The 25026-nt window shown below is 48.4% G+C and overlaps 11 protein-coding genes across 11 annotated transcripts; 6 read left to right on the forward strand and 5 right to left on the reverse strand.

Moving 5' to 3' along the window:
• Positions 1–284: 284 nt before the first annotated feature.
• On the reverse strand, positions 285–1418 carry P170DRAFT_409749 (DUF3632 domain-containing protein; the record flags this gene model as incomplete). The annotated part of the gene is made up of 2 exons (XM_024846806.1): positions 285–942; positions 1037–1418. The coding sequence occupies 2 exons, from the start codon at positions 1416–1418 to the stop codon at positions 389–391; spliced, it is 936 nt and encodes a 311-aa protein (XP_024702873.1). The 3' UTR covers positions 285–388.
• A 547-nt stretch (positions 1419–1965) lies between these two features.
• Positions 1966–3838, reverse strand: P170DRAFT_476258 (Zn(II)2Cys6 transcription factor; the record flags this gene model as incomplete). Its single annotated transcript, XM_024853331.1, has 5 exons — positions 1966–2179; positions 2234–3032; positions 3086–3140; positions 3198–3594; positions 3663–3838. 5 exons carry the CDS (start codon positions 3836–3838, stop codon positions 1966–1968), a joined length of 1641 nt encoding a protein of 546 aa, XP_024702874.1.
• A 263-nt stretch (positions 3839–4101) lies between these two features.
• Positions 4102–6030, forward strand: P170DRAFT_465222 (MFS transporter). Its single transcript, XM_024852305.1, has 3 exons — positions 4102–5371; positions 5448–5634; positions 5687–6030. Exons 1-3 carry the CDS (start codon positions 4178–4180, stop codon positions 5932–5934), a joined length of 1629 nt encoding a protein of 542 aa, XP_024702875.1. The 5' UTR covers positions 4102–4177; the 3' UTR covers positions 5935–6030.
• Positions 6031–6704: 674 nt separating this feature from the next.
• P170DRAFT_437403 (nitrilase/cyanide hydratase and apolipo protein N-acyltransferase) lies at positions 6705–8031 on the forward strand. The gene has a single exon (XM_024849356.1). It carries the CDS (start codon positions 6748–6750, stop codon positions 7705–7707), a length of 960 nt encoding a protein of 319 aa, XP_024702876.1. The 5' UTR covers positions 6705–6747; the 3' UTR covers positions 7708–8031.
• Positions 8032–8124: 93 nt separating this feature from the next.
• On the reverse strand, positions 8125–9067 carry P170DRAFT_409757 (kinase-like protein; the record flags this gene model as incomplete). The annotated part of the gene is made up of 2 exons (XM_024846807.1): positions 8125–8477; positions 8527–9067. 2 exons carry the CDS (start codon positions 9065–9067, stop codon positions 8125–8127), a joined length of 894 nt encoding a protein of 297 aa, XP_024702877.1.
• Positions 9068–9721: 654 nt separating this feature from the next.
• On the reverse strand, positions 9722–10105 carry P170DRAFT_447520 (uncharacterized protein; the record flags this gene model as incomplete). Its single annotated transcript, XM_024850882.1, has 2 exons — positions 9722–9870; positions 9994–10105. The coding sequence occupies 2 exons, from the start codon at positions 10103–10105 to the stop codon at positions 9722–9724; spliced, it is 261 nt and encodes an 86-aa protein (XP_024702878.1).
• Positions 10106–12076: 1971 nt separating this feature from the next.
• P170DRAFT_385383 (S-adenosyl-L-methionine-dependent methyltransferase) lies at positions 12077–14012 on the forward strand. Its single transcript, XM_024845725.1, has 4 exons — positions 12077–12255; positions 12320–13443; positions 13491–13599; positions 13649–14012. The coding sequence occupies exons 1-4, from the start codon at positions 12139–12141 to the stop codon at positions 13829–13831; spliced, it is 1533 nt and encodes a 510-aa protein (XP_024702879.1). The 5' UTR covers positions 12077–12138; the 3' UTR covers positions 13832–14012.
• Positions 14013–14796: 784 nt separating this feature from the next.
• On the forward strand, positions 14797–16545 carry P170DRAFT_409761 (uncharacterized protein; the record flags this gene model as incomplete). Its single annotated transcript, XM_024846808.1, has 3 exons — positions 14797–15522; positions 15572–16186; positions 16247–16545. The coding sequence occupies 3 exons, from the start codon at positions 14797–14799 to the stop codon at positions 16475–16477; spliced, it is 1572 nt and encodes a 523-aa protein (XP_024702880.1). The 3' UTR covers positions 16478–16545.
• Positions 16546–16980: 435 nt separating this feature from the next.
• P170DRAFT_437405 (alpha/beta hydrolase) lies at positions 16981–18088 on the reverse strand. The gene has a single exon (XM_024849357.1). It carries the CDS (start codon positions 17962–17964, stop codon positions 17038–17040), a length of 927 nt encoding a protein of 308 aa, XP_024702881.1. The 5' UTR covers positions 17965–18088; the 3' UTR covers positions 16981–17037.
• Positions 18089–18372: 284 nt separating this feature from the next.
• Positions 18373–19612, forward strand: P170DRAFT_437406 (dehydrogenase with different specificitie). The gene has a single exon (XM_024849358.1). It carries the CDS (start codon positions 18419–18421, stop codon positions 19403–19405), a length of 987 nt encoding a protein of 328 aa, XP_024702882.1. The 5' UTR covers positions 18373–18418; the 3' UTR covers positions 19406–19612.
• Positions 19613–20507: 895 nt separating this feature from the next.
• On the forward strand, positions 20508–22274 carry P170DRAFT_465228 (NmrA/HSCARG family protein; the record flags this gene model as incomplete). The annotated part of the gene is made up of 8 exons (XM_024852306.1): positions 20508–21421; positions 21474–21522; positions 21600–21610; positions 21652–21657; positions 21876–21879; positions 22116–22136; positions 22198–22207; positions 22267–22274. 8 exons carry the CDS (start codon positions 20508–20510, stop codon positions 22272–22274), a joined length of 1023 nt encoding a protein of 340 aa, XP_024702883.1.
• Positions 22275–25026: the final 2752 nt, after the last annotated feature.

A 25026-nucleotide genomic window follows, 5' to 3' on the forward strand; every position in this document is an offset into this window, starting at 1 on the left:
CATGCTGGCTCCACTGGCTTAATACTGAACCGGACCCGCAGGGCTGTGGTGTTCCGGGATCAGCATCATGGCTCTGGCATTGTTTTCTAGACTGGAGATTCGACATGCCAAGTCTGCCTGATATGCGAGATTATCGAGGGATTTCGCAGGAGGCTGAATAGCGGCCGGTCCACAGGGCTAACTGCTAAGCCTGCGCCCTCCTGCAGGCGGTGCTTGAACTGCGATCTGCTCCTGATGCATATGGAGAAAGTGACGCGTGGAGAACGCAGAATCGTTTCGGCCCCCAAATCCATGCCAGCCTTCCCTCGGTCTATGTACTCCGTACCTACGAAATCAACAATCAAACAGACCACGGCTTGTTCCGTGGGGTCCAGACACACAATTTCCCTCAATCCACGCTATCCCTCGGCAGCAAAATCACAGGCTTCCCCCCTTTCAAATCAATATGGACATCACACGGCGGACTCTGAATCATAACCTCAAACATCCGATCCTGCGCCTTCATCAACAAACCCAACGTCCTCGGCTCCACACACCCATTCTTCAACCCCCCCAGATTCTGCATCCACTCCATCCACCGGTCCAGCTCGTGCCCTGTCCACTTCTTCTCAGGGTACCTGGACCCGGGCTCGGCGCCGAAATGCTCAGGATATCGGACTTGAATGTCAACCTTCGTCAGGAGCCGGTCCGCCGCGTAGATGAACCACATACAGGCGGCGCGGACGGCGGCGGACTTGACCAGCTCGCGGAGCGGCCGTCTGCTGTTCTCCAGCGCTTCCACCATGACCCAGATCGCGCGCAGGGATCGATCCGTCCGGTGGACTTGTAAAGGGTCATGGAATGGCTCGCGCAGCTCAGACGCTTGGGTGAGTTGCGCGACGAAGGCGTTCAGATTCACCCAGCGGTCTTGCTCCTTGGGGTCCATGTCTGGGTCCGTGACGTCTGGATAGAAATTAGCCACATGTAGACCAGAATAGCCCCACTCATAGCCTCTCAACCTGACCTGCAAGCCGAAACCGAAAGAAAAAGAACATACCATGCCAACTCCCGCCTCTCATATCCCAAGCCTCCAGCTCACTCCACCCGAGGCCAGGTAAATCTGTGAAAAATGCACTGCCCTGGAACTCTAACACCTTTCCCGTATCGGGATGCAAGACAGTTCTTTTCTCCAACTCATGCACGAACTGCACGAGTTTATCATGCTTGGACGGGTCCAGAACTTGGACCAGCTCTGTCAGCGCGAGGAAGAGGTTCGCGTCGACGCAGCCGACGCCGTGCTCGAGGCGCGGCGCGTGGATTGCCATCGCCATGTGGCATTGGTCGATGAGTTGGTTGACGTAGCCGGCGACGCGGGCTTCGGGGTAGTGGACGAGGGTGTGTAGGATTTTGTATTCCTCGGAGGATTCGATGGGGTCCATTTTGTTTGGGTTGGTTTATTTGGTGGGAGGTTGGGGAAGTTGGTTTAAGGATTTGTGGTCTGATTAGATGATGTTGTAGTTAATAGAGCCAGAAACTAAGGCCGCTCGCAGTTATATCTCCGAACGGTGAACGTCAGATGTCGGACGCATTGATGTCTATTCGAAGTCCTGACTCAAAGCTGAGGCGCAGTGGCTCTATGGTCGATAGTGGTTAATGCTATCCGAGACTAGAATCCCAAGCGTGTAGACTGGCGTAGTCAAATCTTCAGTCCGTTCCTGGCGAGGCTGAGTTGAAGTGGTTTGGCGGTGGAAGCCCAATTCGGGCCCGCCCGTAGGGGTTCACTCGAGCCTGATTAGGCATCAATGCAACAAGCATTGAAGGTTATTTTGTCAACCAAGGGAAGCCCTAATGCGTAGAATACTCTACAGCTATGATCCCGCACCGGAGCGATTCTTAAGGCCTGGTTATATATACAATAGGCTGAGAATAGAAGTGGCCAATGGATATCACCCCCAGCCATATTCTAGATCAGCGTCTCAAGCCATCCTAAGGGTGGCCACTACCTGGTGTGAGATTGTGAGTGACCCGCCTCAACTGTCTAGCCGCATACTCCCCGAAAACACTTTTATGCGACAAGGAATCAAACATGTGAATACACGCGGTAACATCTGCCATGTGATCATGTCCCGGTTCACAGTGGCAACGAGCCCCGTGCACGGCCAAAATATTGCCCGCGGAGTATAGCGGTAAGAAGGTCGACCTGGCAGTGGTAAGAGAGGACGCACCGACAGTGATGGACGTGGGAAGTACGTACCATGTAGCAACCAACTGACCTGTGTTGGCCATGGTCATGCACACCTTGGTTATATTATGAGCTGAATTGACGCACCGTCGGAATGACATTTCTTTGGCTCTCGGGGAAGGAGACTGTCGAATGAGTGTGCGGTTGATGAGGACGCGGTAGTAGAGCAGTATCAGCAACAGATTCTGCCGCTGGGTGCAGGCAGAGGATTCTGCTGCGTCGGACGGATCCGTGGCCAGGTACGCATCGTCCAGGCCCACGGTTCCGATCCAGGGACTGAGCTCCTGGATGAGATTGACGAGTTTCTCGTCAGCCATGACCACGGCGTTCTCGACAGTTGCCCAGTCCAGCGAGGCGCAGACGGTTGTTTGAAATTGATACAGCAGCAGAGCTATCTTGCACATCATAGCTTGATAATTGCCTGAATCCCAATCGGACTCTGCGACGGAACGAGAGCCGACTGAAGGCATTTCAACGACAAAATCGCCGTCACTGATGCACGGTTGGCCCAACGGAAGGTTGAGCCAATCCAGGATGACGAGAGACCACCAAAGAGACCGCTGGGATTTGAGATCAGGAAGAACTCCGGTGAAATGCGTGTAGTCGTTATTGATGCCCAGACTCTCGCCGATGCGGACTGCGCATCCCAGGAGGTTGTAGTAAAGATTTAAATCACCAAAATTGGAAAATACGGCCCCAAGAATGGAAATGGTCTGGATGTTCCGAACATCTAACAGACGGAGAAAGTCCGCTCGATGGAGGAAATATAGAGCAGAGTCATACCAGTTTTCGCGGAATAGAGCAGTCCTATCTATCACGAACAGGATCAGAGGTCTGCGTCACAAGCGGCGAAGGCTCACGAACCTTTGGGAATACCGGCTTCGCGGAGGGATATCTCATCTGAATATGTGATCCCGATCTATCAAGAGGTCATCAACACAGGATCTCGCGCAGCACCGGGTCGGGAATCGCGAACAGTCAGATAGCTGAAATAGAGAGCCAACCAAGACGCATCCGAGGCAGGTGGGGATTCTCGGTCTATTTGATTCGGTTTCAAATGAAGTTGCTGGTGCTCGAGTGTGGCCGGAGAGACGGCCGAGTGAAGCCACGCCCACTCTGCTGCGCGCGCAAACAGAACACGACAGCAATCGTCTGATGGGTAGATGGCCTGCAAGGCGCTGGAAATGCCAGCAGGCCGGTAATGGGTCCGGAGACAAAAGTAGAGCTCTTGCTCTTGCTGGTCCATCAACGCCAACGCGGAGATGGGACGGGCAGTCCTTTTTACTGGTCCCTGCAATGCAAGCGATCGGAGACGGCCATTCTCTTCGAGCAATTCCGAGTAGCTGGGCTGCGTGGCTGGTGTCTGGTCGGCACTTGGTTGACCATCAGCGGGCAAACACTGACACAGGCAGTTGCTGCAGTCTATTCGAAGCCAACGTACGTCACTACTTGCCCCTTCACCTCCACGGTTTCAACGAAACACTCATTGGCCTGTCCTCGAGATCGACAGGCCTGGCAAGGGATTAGTTTGTCGCATTTGGTCTTGCGCCGGAAACAGAAGAAACAGCTCTTCGGCGCTCGTTGTGTTTTGCGGATACTCTCGGGATGCGTCGCCATGACCGTGGATATGCAGGTATGATTGGGGATCGACCAAGTGGCTCTCCCAAGACGGATTTCCTCGGATTCATGGTTATCCCGGGGTCGCCCGAGTCTCGGGCGAGATTGCTGGAAGTGGATCTTGGTTCATGTGGGTCATTCGAGCAATTCTGGGATTGTAACTTGTTGATCAGCTCGTCCGAATCTCGACCGACATCGCGCGTAGTCTGCACATGTACTGTACATACATCCAAGCAAGTTTGGTGGCGTCCCATTGGAAAATATGGCAGATCACCACTTACTTAAAGCGCATTTTCGAAGCCTCACTCTGGGATATGTCACGCGCTGGCTGTTCTTCTCATGCCGATGGATCTGCTTCGTGATAGCTCGTTGGGACAACTGGTCCGATTCGTTACCGGTAAGCAATGCCTGTTGTATCCCGAGGAGCGAGCGAGCTTCACGTATCCTGAGGAGATTGCGCTATCCAGAAGGCTGGGACCGGGCTTGGAGGTCAGCCAGGCCCAAAGTACCCTGCAGGCTCGCCAGGGTGATGAAGAAACAGGCCTGGCACATGGAAAGGACATTATGTTGGTGGGATGGTACGACGAGATGGATGCCGAGAATCCTCAGAATTGGAGTACATGGAAAAGGTCCGTCGTCACGGCCGTGCTGTGGCTGTATACATTCACCGTGTACTGCGCATCTGCCATCTACACCCCCAGCGTCGACGGCGTGATGGCGGAGTATGCAGTTGATCACACCCTCTCGACTCTGGGCCTCTCGCTTTACGTGCTTGGCTACGGCATTGGGCCTCTCATCTTCTCGCCGATATCTGAGATTCCTCGCGTCGGCAGAAACGCTCCTTACATGATAACTTTGTTTCTTTACGTGTTGATGGCCGTCCCGACGGTTCTGACGCGCCATTTCGCCGGCTTCCTGGTGCTGCGGTTTCTCACGGGCTTCCTGGGTTCCCCGTGCCTTGCGACGGGTGGTGCGACCCTCCAGGATATGTATTCGCCGTTAAAACTGCCCTACGGCTACACGGCCTGGGTAGGGGCTACTTTCTGCGCACCAGCACTCGGTCCTGTCATTTCCGGGTTCGCGGTGGCTGCCAGCGGGGATTGGCGGTTGTCCTTGTGGGAGATCCTATGGATGGCTGTCTTGACCTTCGTGGTCATGTTTGTCGCCTTCCCCGAGACATCTGCCCCCAGGATTCTGCTCGGTCGAGCCCAGCGCATCCGCAAGCGGCTACACGACCAGCGATATATCGCCCAGTCCGAAATCGACGAGGCCAATCTGGCGCCCCGACATGTTCTCATCAACGCTTTGATACGCCCTCTCCAGATTACCGTCATGGATCCGGCGGTGTTTTTCACCAACCTCTATAGTTCCTACAGCTACGGTGTATACTACAGCTTCTTCGAGGCGTTCCCGCTTGTCTATACGGATATGTATGGATTCAATCTCGGCTTGACGGGCACTGCTTTCTTGTCAATCGTCGTCGCGTGCCTAGTCGGTACGTTGGTTTATTTGACCTACGTTTACTGGTACCTGGTGAGTCCGTATTTCGTGTCATTTCATTCCAGGCTCCATTCCCATTGACCCATACAGCTACTGACGCCGTATCAAGGAGCCTAAAATCATAGAGCACGGACCCGGCGCTCAGGAGCAGCGTCTCGTCCCGGCAATATTCGCTTCATTCCTGCAACCAATCGGGCTATTCTTGTTCGCCTGGTCCAGTCGGCAGAGCATTCACTGGATCGTGTCGATGGTCGGCGTTGCACTGTTCAGCACCGGGGGATTCGTCCTCTTTCAAGGCAAGTGGGATGGGCTGGCGAACTACGTCCTCGGCTTTCTAACACTCGGCAGGAATCTTCATGTATCTTCCGTTGTCGTACCCTCGTTATGCCGCAAGCCTGTTCGCTGCGAATGACTTCTTCCGATCGGCCTGGGCGGCCGGGGCCGTGCTCTATGCGCGTCCACTCTTCGACCGCCTGGGAATTGCTGGAGGCGTATCGCTCTTAGGCGGTCTATCTTGTGGAGGGGTGCTTGGAGTATCGGCCCTGTACATGTATGGAGCCGGGTTGAGGTCGAGGTCTAAGTTTGCCGAGACTTAAGGTTATCTTTCTGCTTAGTGAGAGAGACATGGGAAACATGCGACAGATTATGATCGTCCTGGCGCCCTCGGTGCCCATGTTAGTGTCGATGTATTCAGTAGGTTTCGGGCTTGGGCGGCACGGCATTTTCACAATGAGCTATTGGCTTAGATTCAGTCAATTGCTTCAAAACTCTGGCACGGGCTTTATCAGTAGAAATTCCGTCATTGAAATATTGTTCAGCATTTGACATCGCGACCACTGCGCCATCAATGGAAGAGTAGCAATTAGTACCTTGATACTATACTACTATTGAGGCTTAAAGGTGCAGCGAGTTTCCAACGATGGGAATATTGGAAGGCGAGTATGCCATATGCTAGAAAAGGATATCCTTGTTAGACGAAATCTTCTGGATTCTACTATCACGCAACGTTCCATAAATCCTTGATTCGGACGACAGTCAAGTGATAGCAGAGACGAGAACCACCGAGACAGACCCGCCAGCAGACGTCTAGAAGATCGCCGGAATATCCTCGTTCAGATACCAAGACCCGGTCGAGTCTCGGCCGAGCTCAAGCCAACAATCCACCGTGCTGGAGGTACCTGCTGGTCCATTTGAAAGACGTCATTGGGATGGGAAGTGGATCCTCGTAACCGATTGCGTAGAGATTTGTGGTTTCCACGTGGAGGGAACCAATTCAACGGTCCATGACGCAAGTCGGGACTAAAAAGCAATATTTAGCAGCGATTCTGCCCGTGCTGGAAGAAACAATCAAGCTCCTTGAATCTCTCTTTCTCAAACCCTTCAATCCCATTTCACTCCCCTCTCCCGCCATGTCCGCGCCGGAATCCACCACGACGACGAATCGACGATCGAAGATTAAACTCGCCGCGGCCCAGATCGCGCCGTGCTTTCTCAAAAAGACAGAGTCTACGAAACGTGTCTGCCAATGGATCCGGGAGGCAGGGAAACAGGAAGCCGGCGTGGTGGGCTTTCCCGAGACGATCATCCCCGGCTACCCTGCGTGGCTGGGTCATGTACCGCTGGACGATGCGCGCACGATGCAGAACTACCAGAGGCTCTTCCACAACTCCATTGCCATACCCGGGCCGGAGACCGAGCTGATCGGCGAGGCCTGTCGGGACGCGGCCGTGTACGCCGTTGTTGGGTGCAGCGAAAAGCGGGACAACACGACCGGGACTCTCTGGAACACGCAGATGATATTCGGGCCCAACGGCGACCTCCTCCTCAAGCACCAGAAGTACGTTCCGACCGTCTTCGAGAAGCTGGTCCACGCGCCCGGAACGACGGGGGCGCATGCGTCCGTTCAGACCGACTTCGGCGTCCTATCCACCCTGATATGCGGGGAGAACTCGAACCCGCTTGCCGCGTATAACCTGGCTTGCGAGAGTGCGACGGTCCATGTGGCATCCTGGCCGCCTTACTATCCGGGCCCCTGGTCTCTGGATCACTGCAGCCGCGTCTCAAGTCAGGGTTTGGCTTACACTCTCAAGGCGTTTGTCATCAACGCGTGCGCAGCGATCCAAGATGACTTCGTCGAGGTCTGCGTCTGTAAGCCGGGCGATCAACGACAGCTGGACCGCGAGAGAAGCGTTGGGAAATCTTCCATCGTCAATCCCATGGGGGAAGTGGTAGCGGAGCTCACGGAGGGAGGTAAAGGATTACCTTTCGCCGAGGCGGACCTGGAAGAGACCACTGTCGCCAAATTCACCCACGACTATGGCGGGCATTATAATCGTCCTGAGCTGTTCACTCACTTACTGTCTGCGTAGGGTACTTTCCTGCGGGTACAGGTATGGTGCCGAAACCATCCTTCTAATGGTAGGCGACAGTAACCAGATATTCGTGGTCGGTGGTAGTGTCAGCTGCACGTTCGCATTACCGCTTCACACGACTGATGCTGGAAGTGGGATTTCTCGGCATGACTAGTTGCTGCCTTAAAATCACCGCTGTTCATGCTCCTTGTATGTAGCCTTGTCTCTACAGGATGCTCTTCATTTCTATTCTTGTTGCCCGTGGGCTAGACTGCAAAGCTTTGTCAGAATTGACAAGTGGGCCTTTCCTCCAGCTTCAGGTACAAATTGAACAGAGTCCCCTTCTTGTGATATCTATCTCTACCCATTCAGACTTTATCAACTTATTCAAAAGCGGCATATTTATGAGGGAAGGACCAGGAAAGCAGATAGATATCACCAAAGTATACCAGCTAAGAACGAATGAGCCCCATATTCAGCATAATACGGTCGAAGGATCTGCACAAGGTAGTCAAACCAATCATTTTGCCACTGCCAAATATAGAGCGCTTTTATGAATTCCCAGTATTCCGGATACCAGCCACTAAACTCCCAGTCCACAATCCCGCTGACAACTCCATCCTTGACCATGGTATTGGGGTGGTGGAGATCTCCGTGGGTGAACACGATCTGGTGGGTGTTTTGGGACAGCATCCCAGACAAGAAAGTCTTGACGTGACTTCTCGGTACCTTTGATTGATAGGCCGCGATGAGTGTGTTATTGACGGCTTCTTCGGAGTCAAACGGTCCTGAACAATACATTAGCGTTAGTGTATATATCGGTATAGTACTGCTAACCTTTGTTGTGATAAGCCTCCAAGATCGGATCAGTAACAGGGCCGGAATCAGCCGAGCCTATGTAGTTACCACTGGGGATACTGCGAAGTTCCCGAATATATCCCTTGAGCTGGTTGGTGACGTGAAATTTGGTCTCCTCATCATAGGTCTCCCATGCCTTATCGAGACTCTGACCCTCCACATAGCTCATGAACATGTAAGTATCAAAGAGGCTACCATAGTCTAGAACATCTCGGTCGATCGGGCCGTACGTATAATAAGCAAAGACATTTGGCACCGGGAGGGTTTCTGTGTTTTGCTTCACAAACATCATGTTTTTGGCCTCGGCCAATGTGACGTGGGATCCAAACTTGACCACCATTTCAGGCGATATTCTTGCTATCCTCACGCCGCCCCAGTGAAAGATAGTGTTGTCGTTTGTGACCATTTCATTGACACTGTCTGGGCTGGGAACGGTGAAATCCGGGGCTGAGAACATGATGTTCATTCGTGGTCCGCCATCCAGAATCTGAGCATCATTTTCTTTTGCCGGGTTTGACATGTTTACGAAAAAAGTCACAAAGCAAGAGGACGTGGGGAGGAGGCATCCAGAAAAGGGACAGCCGCGATTTGAGGGGTGGAGGGAGAATCAAAGCGCATACGGCGGCGGAAGAAGAGAGCGCATGTTATTCGGCGGAGAATTGAAATTGAGGGGAGATGAAAAGAACAGCGGGGGACGGCCGACCATGCCCGGTATGGTTTTACTAGTGGCCTCCCTTGTTGCGGTAGCCCATGGGAAGGAGTTTAAAACCCCTGTCTCTAATTCCATAGGTAGTCTAAGACTTTTATACTATGTTTCTGGACCTAGGCCCTTATAGTCTTTGAAGGAATAGTTACAAAATTAGCAGTTAGTAAGTATATAACCCAAAAGACACACCTGAAGACGACTTAGCAAGAAATAGGATGGCTTCTAAGAGAATAGCCATACTACATTTGTATTCTGAATCTATTCATTTGTCCACAGATAATTCAATCGACTTTAAATCTTTTGTCTTGGGTGTAACTCGCTCTATCATAAACCAGCCAACCGATGCGTGCCATAACGGCGAACCACAACATTTATGAGCCCGGTGTCGCGACCGTGTCACAGATTGTGCTTTTGGACGCGCTAACGAGTCGCGGGTCAATCTTTATGTGTCCGAGTCCAGTTTATCTGCTATTCCGGAAAGGGCCATATCCGTCTTGCTTCTTCCGGCGATTCTTTACCCTCCATCCGCGCAATATACATCGATAACAGCTCCTTATTCTGACTTTGCTTTTCAGCAAAATCCAGCTGCGGCGCCACCCACCCTTCTGCATCGGTATCTAGAGATTCCTGAGCGAGCTGCTAAACTTTATTCTATTCTTAATATTTAGCAAATTGCTGTTAATATGCGCCGATTTCCTCCTGGCTAAAGAAATAAGGGCAATGCCCAAAAATGCCCAGACTCGACCAGTTCTGGAAAATTTCAATCAAACACTCTCGCAGTGAAACGACTCCAACATCGGATGTTTCTCCAGTGCGAATGAAGAGTTCTCGAAAGACACACGGCACATTCATGGTGTTGTGGGCTTAAGGGTTCTCTAAAATGGTTGAGACTTCATATGCTTTTGCCATTTTAACTTACGTCCAGTCTTATAGAGCAGCAATCTTATCTTCTTCGTCTAAAGAGTCAAAGTCGTCAGAGAGTACAGGCTAGATAAGGCCTCTAGTATACTCCCGAGGAGATTGCAGAAACACTGGCCACCGGGCTTAAAAGAATAACAGAAGCACAGACAGAGACTGTATGTCAATTAATGCTGTAATCCGGGAGTTGTTATCGGGTGCTACAAAAATGTTTCCCATATAGAGGTCAGTGTGCCAGAGTGTAGGCCGGGCGAGTTAGGTTAGTCCTGGCTGCGAGTCTAACATCCCTATTAGGCTAATTATAATTTCCAGAAGATATGTTTGCTCCTAGGGGCTTCCTTGATAACCATTAACTGGTTATTTGTAGACTACGATGCAATCCGAGAGAGCTCTCGTTTAGCAATTAATATCCCGAGATCTGATAGGCTGTCCCCTGCATAATCGTTAATTTGAACACGAGAAAAACATCAAAAGCTTACAAGGCCTATTTTTAATCGCCTCATTCTTAATAGATAAATAAGCAGCCGCATCAATGTCAAAGGAGCGGTCAGGTAAAGGGCTAATACAGAAGGCGTACTGCTTGTCCAAGTTATCTCCAAGATCGTGGTGTTTAAAACGGTCTGCACCTGCACGTAAATACAGACCACCATACACAGGAAACGAAATAGCTGACAGTTAAGCTTTGATCTGTGTCAAGTCCTTAATAAGCTCCAGTTTCTCGATTTCTGCCATCTTGCCCCATTGTTTAAATAGCGGAACCCCAGTCGCCTTTTCCATAACAATATACTCTGCTCCAACGGTATTTGAATCGTGGGGAGACCAAAAAAAGACATAAGGAATAGAGATTCTCGAGTACTTCCTGACTGATACAGGCCCATGAGCGCTTTGATAATCTATGGACAGGATAGGATATATGTACTGTATTCCAAAGTCCCTACTTCGGAGGCGGTCATGAGGAAGGCCGGGCCAGTAATGCGACAGGGAACTTTCGCGATTAATTCACTCCCGTCCTCCTTTTTTATTAGAAGGGCCTTGCTGAACCCTCCTTCGAGCTTCTTAATGGTTATAATTTGAGATATACTCCTACCAGCTGCAGCGGCTATATCACAGAGGGCGTCCAGGTTAAATTAGCGGTAGCACCGGGCTAACTAACGGTCCTCATCGACGAGAAAGCGGCCATTGGTATATGTAAAAAGCTCATCGCGAGTGATGGATTTGCCTGCTTATTTACCTTAGTGATACCCTCCCTGCGCAGCGTTCGTCACCCCCTGATCTCGGCAAAGGATTGACATCTGCGCGACTTGCTGGCTGCGCCGCAGGTTCCTCAAGTTCCTCATGAAGGGCAACATGGCTCATGTTGGAGGTACGACATCAGAGACGCACCAATGCTTTGAATTCAGCGAGCGGGCCACAAGCCAGTGGGACTAACTGTAACAGGAACAGGTGCAAGTAAACTAAGACCAGGCGGGATTGTCATCGAATCCATGCCACAGACCATGTCTAGTCTGTACAGATGCGCTGACCGCTTGTCGGGGCCCGCGGGCGGTGACGATCGGCGCGGACCGAATTGGCCCCGGCTTGGCATGTGCCGGACTCTACAACCGACTTCTGCCACGACCCTACAGATATGGACACGTCAATTAGCCAGTAATACTGGCTCGTAGCGGAATCTGGAGAGCGGTAGATGCAAATCCATAAATCCATTCCGGCGAAGATACTCTGACATGCACCGTATGGTGCATGTCAGAGTTCTGTCCTCCCGGGCCAGTTGGGTCCCTTCCCGTGTGGTGGAGAGGGATACGTGGCAATACGGCGGTTTACCGGGTCTCAGGATGGACCGCCCGGGCACGTGCCAGCTCCGTCCACAAACATCCGAAGGTCTCTCCTCCCCTTCGCCTGCTTTCTGTCCTTTCCACTCGTCCTGACAACGAAAAGACCCTCGACGACTCGACGAGGATCAATTGACCATGAGTGCGAAGGCTAAAGATGTCGAGCTCTCGGGCGACATCGACTTCATCCAGACCCCTGCTGCGAAACCCTCGGAATTTGCTACCGGCGAGGACTGCGGAATTCCCACGACCAATGTCAGTTTTTCCGTGCCATTGGCCTCTAATTTTCCTAGCGACAGCCTTGCTAAACCTCCCCAAGTCTGCAGCCATTAACAACCCCCCATTGGCCGCCGATGGTCCCGGAAACGAAAGCTTCTCAAACCTTCTGTTAGGTGTTGCGATCACCGGTGTCCCGGCCGTGCTCACCTTCCTGGTGGGTGGCGGTTTCAAAACCTTCATCTTCTTTGCCCTCCTCTCCGTTCTCCCCGTCCTGGTCGTGTTCTGGACCTGGGCTTCCAGCTGCAGCCCCCGTACCAACGAGAAAGTCAAACTGCCGGGCCGCCCCATTGAGCACTATGTGACCTTCAAGCGCGACGAGGACCGTGCCAAGTGGCACGGAAAGAACAAGATCCCCATGCAGACCTTCTCGGAGATGTACCTGGACGGCTTGGTGGACTTCAACGGTGACATCCTCGATGTGCTCGAGTACCGTCACGACTGGGCCAGCTTCGCCTTCACCTGGGACCTGTTCAAGTTCATCGTCGGTACCTTCTTCGTCGACGTGCTCTTCCACACCAAGGCCCAAGACGAGGAGCAGATCCGTCCTAACTACGACAGCGGCAACGACCACTACGCTTGGTTCCTCGGCCCTCGCATGATCTACACCTCGGGCATCATCTCGGACACGGAGCAGGAGGAGACCCTGGAGGAAATGCAGGATAACAAGATGGCTGTCGTCTGCGAGAAGATCGGTCTCAAGGACGGCGAGACGATGCTGGATATCGGCTGTGGCTGGGGCACCCTGGCCAAGTTCGCCAGTCTGAACTATGGCGCCAAGGTGACCGGAGTGACCATCGCGGAGAACCAGACCGCCTGGGGCAACGACGCTCTGAAGCAGGCTGGCATCCCTGAGCAGCAGAGCCGGATCATGTGCATGGACTACCGCGACATTGTCCGCACCAAGTATGACAAGATCACGCAGCTGGAAATGGGTGAGCACGTCGGTATCCGCAAGCTCACCGGGTTCTTCCGCCAGTGCTATGACATGCTCAATGACGACGGTGCCATGTACGTTCAGCTCTCGGGTCTGCGTCAGGCGTGGCAGTACGAGGATTTCATCTGGGGTCTGTACCTGAACAAGTACATCTTCCGTGGTGCGGACGCGTCGACTCCTCTGTGGTATTACATCAAGTGCTTGGAACAGGCCGGTTTTGAGGTCAAGGGGTGAGTCTGACTCCTCAAACGGTTTGAATCAATACTGATTACAATAGAATTGACACCGTTGGTGTTCACTACTCCGGAACCCTCTGGAGATGGTACCGCAACTGGGTTGGAAACGTCGAAGCCATCAAGGCCAAGTATGGACCTAGATGGTACAGAGTAAGTTCATGCCTTCTGTCAAATAAAATACCGAAACTAACCTCCGTAGATCTGGGAACTCTTCCTCGCCTGGTCCGTCATCGCCTCTCGCCAGGGCTCTGCCACCTGCTACCAGATGGTTGTCGTGAAGAACCTCAACTCGACCCACCGTATCAACGGCCTTGCCAGCCAGTTCGGCTTGGCCGGAGCCCTCGAGGCCAGCCGCAAGGCCGGCAAGTCTCGGCTGCCTTAGATGAGAACCCAAGCGATGCGCATGCGTCATTTACTAGGGGACGATTGGAGGTTGTTTGTACTATATAGTACTGTACATCATGTCGTTATGGCTACTTTGATGTTAAGATAGAGTTCGGAATGAATGGCACGAGTGATTACGACATCATGTCATCGCTAGAATATGATTAAGTGACAGATTCATTACCTTTGCCCATACCTGTTCAGACGGAGCCATCCCAACAAGCCCCGAATAGTTTCATTAACCAACATACGCCCATCCCGACCGGCAATCGCGCTATTCGCAGCAGATAAGGATGGTCGGTTCGTTGTGCGGTTGATCGTGTGGTCTGGGCTGGCACGTTGGTGTCGGCGCCGGTCAGATTGGATTCGATACGAACACGCGGGATTTAGGGATCCATGGATTTATACCCTCCCCTGCATACAGCTATGAGGACAGAAGTTCTCCGTGTTATCATTGTAACCATGGAAGCTGAGCTAATTACATTCAGAGTCTATATCTTGAAGGATACCTAAGGTATACACATGGTCATTGAATGAAACATGGGGAATCGAAAAAGGTTACCAGGGAGGGAGAAGGCCCTCTCGCGACCTTTACCGATGCAAAGATGCATCTGTAGGGCTTGCTGATCAGCAGTGGAATTGGTACAAAGCCGCTGTGCCTCCTTATACAAATATCCAAAATAATCCACCTGCGGGATTTGGATTCAAAAAAGTGCGTTAATCCCTTGATCCGGCAAGAGGCTTTTTCAATTTTATGAAGGGTACGCGCTTCAAGATAATTGCTTGTAGGACGTAAAAAGATATCTGTTCTATATGCCACCGCAAGACAGTACTAGATAATGTTGCGGTGCAGTCGCCGCGGTTTCCCAAACAGTCACACAACACCGACACCAATGTCTCACCTCACTTCTCTCTACCAATTCCAACCACAACAGATGAATTAGCCCTCGGCCAGTCCCGAATATGGCTTCCCAATCAGTTCTTTATTTGCTGCTTGCTCTCTTCACCTTGGTCACCACCGACGTTGCACCACTTACCGATTTTGTCGCCTACCAGGGTGGCCAGTACGGACTGAGGCCCAACCAGACCTACCACACGTCCAATGTAACCTCGCCGATCTTTCTGGTCAACACGTGGGAAAGGGATCTGGTGGATAACGCCTCGCACGTTTTCCTAGGCTACGCTCCTGATCCTGAGACCGGTGCTGTGATGATTTTCTCAGCTGACGACCTCAGCCTGGTTTGGTTTGAAGAGTTGAGCCGAGAGAAGGTCAACACCCCGAGGATTGCAAGATTTCGGGAAAATGATTACCTGCTGTATTGGATTGGGGAGCAAGTACGTGGTCACGGAGATGGAAAGTGGCTGATGCTGAACTCTTCCTACGACGTTGTCTACACCATCACAACCGGCGGGCTCGCGGTCGGTGCTGACATTCACGAATGCCGCCTCACGGACGAAGAAACGGCCTTGATAACGGCGTATAATCCCATCCCATTTGACTTGAGTGGTGTGGGTGGAACAAACAACGACACGCTCTTGGATAGTGTCTTCCAGGAAGTGGATGTCGTGACCGGTCGAGTGTTGTTTACGTGGAATGCCATCGACCACTTCAGTATTGAAGATTCATGTGCTCCTTATGAAAAAGAACCTATCGGCTGGGACTGGTGTCATATCAACAGCATCCAGAAGGTATACCCTACAGGTCAATACTCATGATGCCACTAACACAGTCCACCAGACTCACGATAGAAATTACGTGGTGTCATTCAGCGTCTGCAGTTTGATTGTGCACATCAACGGCACCGATGGCAACCCTATATGGGTTATGGGCGGCAAGAAGAACCAATTCACCGACAGTGGCACCGGCAAAGCGCCCGACTTTGCCTTCCAACACCATGCGCTTTTCCACGACATGGAATTGCAACACCTGACTATGTTTGACAACCACGTTCCAACCACATCTTATCCTTGTGTTTTGGACTGCTCTGCCGCTCGCTTCTTTACTGTCGACTACGCGACAATGTCAATATCCAGCGGTCGTCAGCTTCCGCATCCAAAGGGCCTACGGTCCAGGACAATGGGCAGTGCTGAGCTTCTTGATGGAGGAAATATGCTGGTTGGTTGGGGATTCAATGCTGCATTGACAGAACACACCACAGACGGAAGAGTCGCCTGGGACGTCCAGTTTGGTGTGTTAGGAAGCACGCTTGGGTCATACCGTGTCTATAAGATGAATTGGAAAGGATATCCGACCACGGATCCGAGCATCGTGGTGCGACGTCAGAGTGCCTCTTCGTCGGAGATTCTGTACGTGAGTTGGAACGGGGCAACGGAAGTGAGGCGCTGGATATTGGTAAGTTTCCGCACGTTGTTTCTGGAGCTGATACTGACATAGCTGATGAATGCTTTCTAGCTGGCCTGTTCTTCGGTTAATCCCCTCAACCAGGTGGCTATGGTGAACGCGGTTCCAAGAGCAGGGTTTGAAACAGCCATTCTGGTGGACTCTCCAGCGCGGTATGTTCGTGCTGTGGGATTGGATGGGCAGGGCGATGTCCTTGGAATGTCTGCTGTTTGGGATCGGGAGAGCGGAACGGTCGTGAAGATAAAAAGCCATTGGCCATTCAGAAGATTGGTGGTTAGATGAATTGGTGGACGACTGAGTTTATTGTGGAACGACTGATACTTGGTTCCTCTCAGTGGGCAGCAAGAGCAGTCACTCCGCTACCCCACAGGCACTTACGGTGGCGTACTTCAGCACGACATAGGGAAGATCAATAAGGATACGAAACGTACCAGAATCGGCCACTTATCTTAATTATTCGGTCGAGTGGTAGGTCCCAATAGATACACGTAAGAATAACGACCCACAGCTGTATTATAGTATTATTGCGTCGGAAGCATAGTTTTAAAACACGGCGGGACACGGGAGCAGCTTAGGAAACAAACAGGTATCTTATACTTTAAAATAGAAGCTGCAGGTTTAGCACAGGACTTCCCGTATATTGTTATCTAGAGGGTCTGCGACTGGACTGACTCGCATAAAAATAAGCAGTAGTAAAGATATACAGTATTGGCGGCTGCTTCCTACATAAACCGTCAAAGTTGAAATTTAATCGTAGAGTATGCACATTAATAACAAAGACAAACTTTATAATTGCTTCAGATTTACTTCAATGTCTGCACTATGAATCATCGACATGCACTTCACAGGCTCTTTCCGAAAAACTCCACGAGCTTCGGGCCCGATACCGTAAGATTATCGTAGAGCTCGAAGTGGTTCTTTCCGTCAACAATGAAGAGCTCTTTGGGCTCCCGGGCCGCAGCAACCGTGGTTTCACTGTAGTGAAGGGTCTGCGCCTCGGATCCGGCGATCATCAATAACGGGCGTGGGGAGATCAGGTGTTGGAAGTTGAACGAGTCATAGCTGATCATAAGGTCGTAGCTGGAGGGAGGGACTTTCTGGTCCGAACGGGGGTGGTTTCCGCGCTTAGACCCGTAGTATGCCGCAGCATCCTTGAAGAACGAGTCGGCATTATCGGGAATCTCCTTGATATCGGAGCTGAACATGGCAGGGGCCTCTGAATGAGGTCCGCGAGCCTCCTGCGTTCGCCATTGTCCCGCCGCTTGAAGAGCCCCGGCAATGGCCTCGGGAACCTCCTTGTTGTTCTCCTTATGGAGGCCTCCATTGCGGGTCATGCGACCAACACAAGCGGCACTGACAGTGGCCAGAGCCTTGATCCGCGAGTCAGACTGCGCGGCATAGGATGTGTAACCACCCGAGGCGCAAATTCCAAGAACACCAATGCGACTAGGGTCAACCTTGCCCTGGAGAGTGGTCAAGAAGCTGACAGCAGCCTTGTTATCTTCCACTCTCTGGTGGGGATCTTCAAGGCCACGCGGTTGACCGGTGCTTTCCCCCTGATACGCGGCATCAAACGTGAGGGCGTAGAAACCGGCTTTCGAGAGCAAACGGGCGTGGTCCGCAGAGGTCTGCTCTTTGACACCGGTCATGGGGTGACTGACCACAACTGCAGCACCTTTGCGATCGGGGGAGCCGGGCACAGGAGCATAGAGCTCGCCGCAGACCTGCAGCATGAAAGATGGGAAGGTGACTTTCGTTGGTGCAGCCATTGTAGCGGAGGACGATGATCAGCGTGAAGATGGTTGATGGAAGTAGATGGTGGAACAAAGGTGGAAGAGTAGATGATGGTCCTGGTCAAAAAGGTCTGGATGCTTTAAATTGGGTTGCTGTTCGGTGCTGCAGCATATCTCATGACGTAAGTGGGTTCCAAGGCCCGAAAGATGTCGGCCAAAAGAGTGGATTTCGGGCTGACAGTCTTGATTACGCTGCCGGACTTAACTGTGGATTAACATTAACTACGGAGTATATCGAGTATATCATGATGATTGATGACTGGTGACTAAAGTTGCCTCCCCGAAAGGCCCGAAAATCATGGGTCTTTATCGGATGGGGAAACGTATATGAACCCCGGAGCCAATTGTTGGTCAAGCGACAAAAATTAGTTTCTTCTTCAGCACCCACGCTTCTCGTTAAGTTCGCCCCTACAAAAAGAAGCATCTCAGTATGGAGTCAAAGTACGCCAAAGTTCATCAGTCGCCCAAGGGTCCCGGTGATGCCCGTCCCACCGCGCTCCAAATCGTCAAAGATGCCGGCCGGGAAGATAACATGACCGGCAAAGTTATCCTGATCACCGGCTGCTCATCCGGCCTGGGTATCGAGACCGCACGCGCACTCTTCCAGACCGGGGCGACATTATACCTCACTGCTCGCGACTTGGAGAAGGCGAAGTCCGCATTGGGTGACCTAGTGGACAGCCCACGCGTCCACCTTTTGCACCTGGACTTGAAATCCCTTGAATCAGTGCGTGCATGCGCCCAGGAATTTCTGTCCAGATCCAAAACTCTGAACATCCTGATTGCGAACGCTGGCGTGATGGCATGCCCCGAAGGCCGAACAGCGGATGGATTTGAAACCCAGTTCGGGACCAACCATCTCGCGCACTTTCTGCTGTTCTATCGCCTTAAATCCTGCCTCCTTTCTTCATCCACCCCGGCGTTCAACTCGCGCGTCATCATTGTTGCGTCTAGCGCCCACCGTGTCTCCTCCGTTCATCTCGACAACCTCAGTCTGCAAGGTGAATACGAGGCCTGGAAGTCCTACGGTCAGAGCAAAACCGCCAACATCTGGACAGCAAACGAAATTGAGAGACGATACGGTGCTCAGGGACTCCATGCGTTCAGCTTGCATCCGGGTGCCATTGCAACAGAGCTTCTTCGCCATGTATCGGACGAACAGAAAGCCGACTGGGAGAAGAATGATTTCCTGAAGAATTACTGGAAGAGCCCTGAACAAGGCGCCGCAACTAGTGTTTGGGCAGCGGTTGCAAAGGAATTGGAAGGGACGGGGGGCAAATATCTGGATGACTGTCAAATTGCACCTCCGGCCGACCCGTCGCAGCGACATGGACCGGGGTATGCAGAATGGGCATATAGTCCGGAAATGGAGGCGAGACTGTGGGCTAAAACACTTGAGCTGCTTAACGAAGCTTGAATATGCTAGGCGGAGACGATGGAAAGTATAGCAATGGGCTTTTTGTGCGGGCAATAGATGCACCGTGAATTAGACGATTTGGAGATTAGGACCGTGATGTATTCCGATATTGCCTTTATCCCCCTCGGTGTTATTTTGTACCCTCTATTTGTCGCTTATCTATACTTTATCGCATGACCATCTTTGTCGAGGACAGCAAGGAAATTCATGCTCTTGTAAATGTGGTTAGTAGGGATCATACAAGCTTGGAAGTAGCCAGGCTGCTGAAGCTGACTGGCTCAATACCAGGGGGCTACCCGCTACCACTTTGAATCACAAGGAACTCGATATGCCTTTTTTTTTCGATAAATCTACCAAGCTGCAGAGATCCATTGACAGTTGGGCGATTTTTCTAGCACTGAGAGGAAACGCTCAATTGCTGTCAATGAATACGATACCATCTGACGAGACTTGTTGACGAGACATAGGTACATGGGCCAATGAAGTCTGCTTCTACAATAACATGTTATCTACGTGACCAGATGCTCACATGCGCGATGCAAACTGTACGAAGGGGAATCTACAACCCTCGGAGGCCACAGATCCCGCTCGGAAACATATTGCCTGAGCTTCCGGAAGGCTGGTGCCCTCTCCCCATTTTTTATACTTCACTCATAGAAGGTACTTGAACAGCCAAGGACGAATCAGACGAAGATGGCCTGACTAGCGCTGTTTTATGCCTGTAAACTAAGGCTTTTTGTCTAACTTGTTAGGTAAGGCGCGGGTGCCTGTTATGTAGGTGGCCCATTTCGTTCCCCGAAAATCTTCTTCGGGGTGCCTTTATGACAGTATGTGACCAGAACATGCGACCATGCCCGGCGATTAAGTAGACTCCGTTCCGAGAAACGGACATAACAGCTTTATTCTTATAAATCAGAATTGCTGCCTTTCCAATCATGTCGGGTGCCCCACTGTAAAAAACCAGCATTGAAGGTATAAAATCACAGCACGAGATTCCCGGTTTATGCTCTGTTCTCCGATATTCGCATGCTTTTTATAACCCAAACTTGCCCTCCTCTATCCGGAACTGCCTTGCCTTGATACGCCTACCAAAAGCTAGAAGATGAAGAAAACAATTGTCGTCTTTGGAGCTACCGGAAATCAGGGTGGATCGGTAATCGACCACATCCTAAGCGATATTGATCTCTCCAGTCGATATCGTGTTCGTGCGGTGACTCGCAACCCAGATAGCCAGGCTGCCATGAATCTCAAGAACAGAAGCGTTGAAATCGCCATGGGAGACATGGATCGCCCAGACACGGTCGAACGGGTGCTGGTTGACGCCAGCATCGTCTTCATCCTAACGACCTTCCAAACCACCAAAGCCCACGAGATTGCGCAAGGCAAGTCGGTCGCCGACGCAGCTGTCGCCAACAACCTGGAATACATCATCTACAGCACTCTTCCCAGCGTGACCGATATCTCCGGCGGCAAATATCTTGCGGTCGAATACTACGATAGCAAAGCGGAGACGGAGAAATATATCCGCACCCTGCCCGTCAAGGCCGCTTTCTTTGCCCCTGGGTGCTACATGCAGAATTTTCAGAACGAAATGAAACCTCAGGCGCTGGGTGACGGGACCTACGGACTTGTGTATCCTGTCTCTCCTCAAACGCAGCTCCCTCTTATCGATATTGCGGAGTCTGGGAAATTTGTGGGGGCCATACTTGCCGATCCGGACAGGTTTCGGGGTCAGGTATTGTCGGCGTCGACGGAGGTTGTTTCATTTGAAGAGGTTGCGCAGATACTGAGTAAATCCTCGGGGAAAACAATCAGGTTTGAACAGACGACAGAGAAGTCGTTTCGGGACAGCCTACCGGCAGACCTTGCAGACACTCTTTTGGAGACTATGAAGTATTTTGAGGATTATGGGTACTATGGCCCAAACACCGAGGGAAAGGTTAAAGAAACTGCGCAGATTGCCCAAGGGGAATTGACCACATTGCAGAGATATCTAGAGAGAGAGCCCCTAGAGCTGTGAGGCATATTTGTCTAGTCTTCATATAGTCTAGTGCTACTTGATCAACAGCAAGTTATGTTATCTATGTCACTATACGTACCTGTTTTTCTACATTATCGTAAATTTCCTGTTGTAAATATTGCCGCTTTACTAAGGGCGCTCAGGGGCTTGTTTAGTAAATAATTCATATTACAGCTTACCGCTTAGTAAGTACTCAGTCAGTACTTACCCTGTGCTCACTAAGCAGTAAGCAGTAAGTTCTGCTATACTCACCCCCCATTTATTTTGCACGGGTAGTTCGACTACTATGATAGATAAACAGCCCTTAGGATTTTAAAGTTATTAAATTACCATAAATAATAATACAAGTCGAAATATAATGGACAGTATCTGAACATATATACTGACCTAAAAATAAAGTATATACTTAATATAAGTATAATAATAATCATTTTTAAAAAAGCTATAAAGGCAGGTATTCTCTTTCCTCTATAATAATTAATAATATAAAAACAAGATTCCTATATTCCCTAAATACTCTTTCCCTTTTATTATCCCTCTGATTATTTAATTTTTTATTCTCATAAAGTTCTATATTTAATTGTTTTATAACTAGCTAATAAGATAATAGGTAAAAGAACATTTTTCCGGAATAAAAATATAAAAAAAAAGCACTATAAGTAATAAATAATAAATAAATATATTACAAAGGCTCACCAAAACAAAGATTCTGTGAGAAAAAGGCATAAGCGGACAAAAGAAATAAAAAATTTATATAAGAAAAAAGTGGCAGATTATCAGGAGTAAGTTACCTATAAATAAAGTATTTTATTCTTAAGGTCTGCTAATATAATTTTACTAGATTTATAATAAAAGAAGGGTATAAGTTACCAGAATATCAGATTAAGCCTAGTTATCTAGCACTAAGCATTATTATTATCAAAGATTTTATCCGCTTGTATATCTATATTATTAAAGGCACAGGGCGGCTCAGTTAAAAAAAAACAGCTATAGTGAGGACTACCACAGCTTATACTAAGTAATTCTTTGGTGGCTTTAAAGAAGTAACTAGCAGTAAAATTATACTAAATAACTGTTTAAAGATTTATTTAGTATATAAATCCTTACTTCTTAAAGATAGTTAGCTAATCTAGTTAGAGTAGATTAAAAAAACCTTAATAAAAAAAGATAAAGTTAAAAATATTAAAAAGCAGAAGTTTAATTTTGACCAAAATAATTTTACTAATCTTATAGTATTAATATAAACTCGTGATTATTTTATTTTTATGTATAGACTTCTTAAAATATTTATTTTATTTATACTTTAGGTTTTTCTCTTTACAGGAGCAAGAATTAGCGCCTTTATCCTAGAATTAAAATATAAATACTAACAAGGATTTTAACATAAGATAAAATAATCTGACCTAAGTCCATTATTCACAGGCAGGCTCTTATTAACTAGTAATAATATATTTAGCTAATACTCTTCTGCAGTCTAAATTAGGACAAACCTTAGAAGATAGGTTAGTAAATTAATTAGTGTCAGATGGGGTAGGTGGGTCACGTGGGTTGAATAGAAATTTCAAATGGCTTGATAGAATAAAGGAAATCGATCAGTCAGATGAAGTAAACAGTTCACCTGGACCACCTAGATCTGAAATAGATAGACCAGAGGTCCTACCATTCGCTATGCATGTAGATAGGTGAAATTGATTAATGAATGAATGAATCAATAAGTAAATTAAATAGATGAAATCAACTTGTCAAATTGAAACAGTAAAATCAACTTGATAAAAAGAATAAATCAATGCAGGTTATTAACTACATATTTATAGACAATTAAATCAGGGCTAATTCAATCTGGCCCTAAGTAAACATTACAAATATAAAATCATCAGATCCTTCTAGGCCTTCAGCTGTGAGTCTTGTTATTAATCTAGGCCTTCAAGGTCAACCTCATAGATTATTATTAGATCAATATTTAATCATTTAAATGATTAAATAATCAAGATTTCATGATCAGAACAATCGAGATTTAACACATAAATCATAATAAAATCATTTAAATGATATCAGAATAACCAGGGTAGCAATATTCACTTTATGGCTTATAAAATGAATAGGCGAGATATTCTAGACCCTTTATATTAATCATCTGAACAAAGCCATTAACTGCAGTGGTTAAAACAAACTTTTAATTTCCTAAAAAGGAAATTTATCGAATTATGTTTTTTGATTTCTATAGGATTCTAGCGATCAGTAATTTCCTAATTAGGAAGGTAAGCTAGTCCAAAATAGGAAATTCTTCAGAAATTTTTCTTTTTCATTTTCCGCTCACATTAAGCTCAGTTTCACCTCACTTTTCCCATATAATTTGGTGGTAGAAGTAAGAGTTCGATAAAGTGAGAGTAAATTTATAGTGAATTTTGAATAATTTCGGTTGTGGGGCGAAATCAGGTGATTCTGATAAATCAGGTGATGTCAGGTGACCCTAATTAACACACCCCTTCAGTTTTAAATCAATAAAAGTATTAATTAAAACTGTAAATATTAAATAATCAATTATTTAATAAGATATTCAATATTAACCATATTTAGTTATTCAGTAAATTTCGCATATTCCTACTTAGTCAGGTGTTTGGTAAGGCCGTCTGCAATCATTTAATTAATAGGAACCCATTTTAATTCAATGGATTTCTTCTTGATTTCTTGCCTAAGCCAGTGATTACTAATGTCCACATATTTTAATTTAGTTTTATAAATTAAATTGGGCTTAGTAAGCAGGTCAATCGTTTGACGATTATCACAATAAATATATAATTTTTCTTCAGGGTTGAACCCTATAGCAGTAAATAAGCGTTTCCACCATAGAAAATGCTTACTAGCCGTAGTTAGGGCTAATAATTCTGCTTCAGTAGTAGATAGGGTAATTGTTTTTTGCTTTCTGGCTGACCAATTAATAGGTCCGCTAAATAAACAATATATAAAGCCTTCAGATAACTTTTTTTGCAATAAATCTGCATAAGCTACATCACTAGCCATTTTAAAAATTAGTAGTAATTTCAATTAATCTATTAAATTAAGACTATATTAAATTAAATTAAATCAGGTTCCATAAATGAATAAAATCAGGTGATTTGCTGCATTCATATAGTTCGAATAAGATTTGGCCATATGTTCTGCAAGGATTTCGCAACTTTTAGTAATATCTGGCCTAGAAATAACTGCAGGATATAAAACTGAGCCAATTTTCTTTTAATAATCCACGTGATAGGGCTTAGTAAGCGGTTGCCCTATAGATTCGCTTAAATTACCAGATAGTAGAGGCATTTTAGGTAAATTCTGATTAGCTAATTTAAAATAGTGAGTAACTTTTTCAATATAATCCGCTTAATTAAGCCAAATTATTCGATTCTGCCGGTTTTAAATGATCTTTATATTTAGGAATTAGTGAATTTCACCTAAATCCTTTAGATCATATATTGAAAATAATTGATCTTTTAATTCGTTGGTTTTCGATTGATGATTTCGATTATATAATAGAATAATATCATCCACGTAAATCATCAAAATCATATAATCATTCATAAATAGGCAGGGATCTTCAGGCACTAATTTCAGG

The sequence above is a fragment of the Aspergillus steynii genome, assembly GCF_002849105.1.
Source record: "Aspergillus steynii IBT 23096 chromosome Unknown P170scaffold_5, whole genome shotgun sequence".
NCBI classification, from domain to species: Eukaryota; Fungi; Ascomycota; class Eurotiomycetes; order Eurotiales; family Aspergillaceae; genus Aspergillus; species Aspergillus steynii.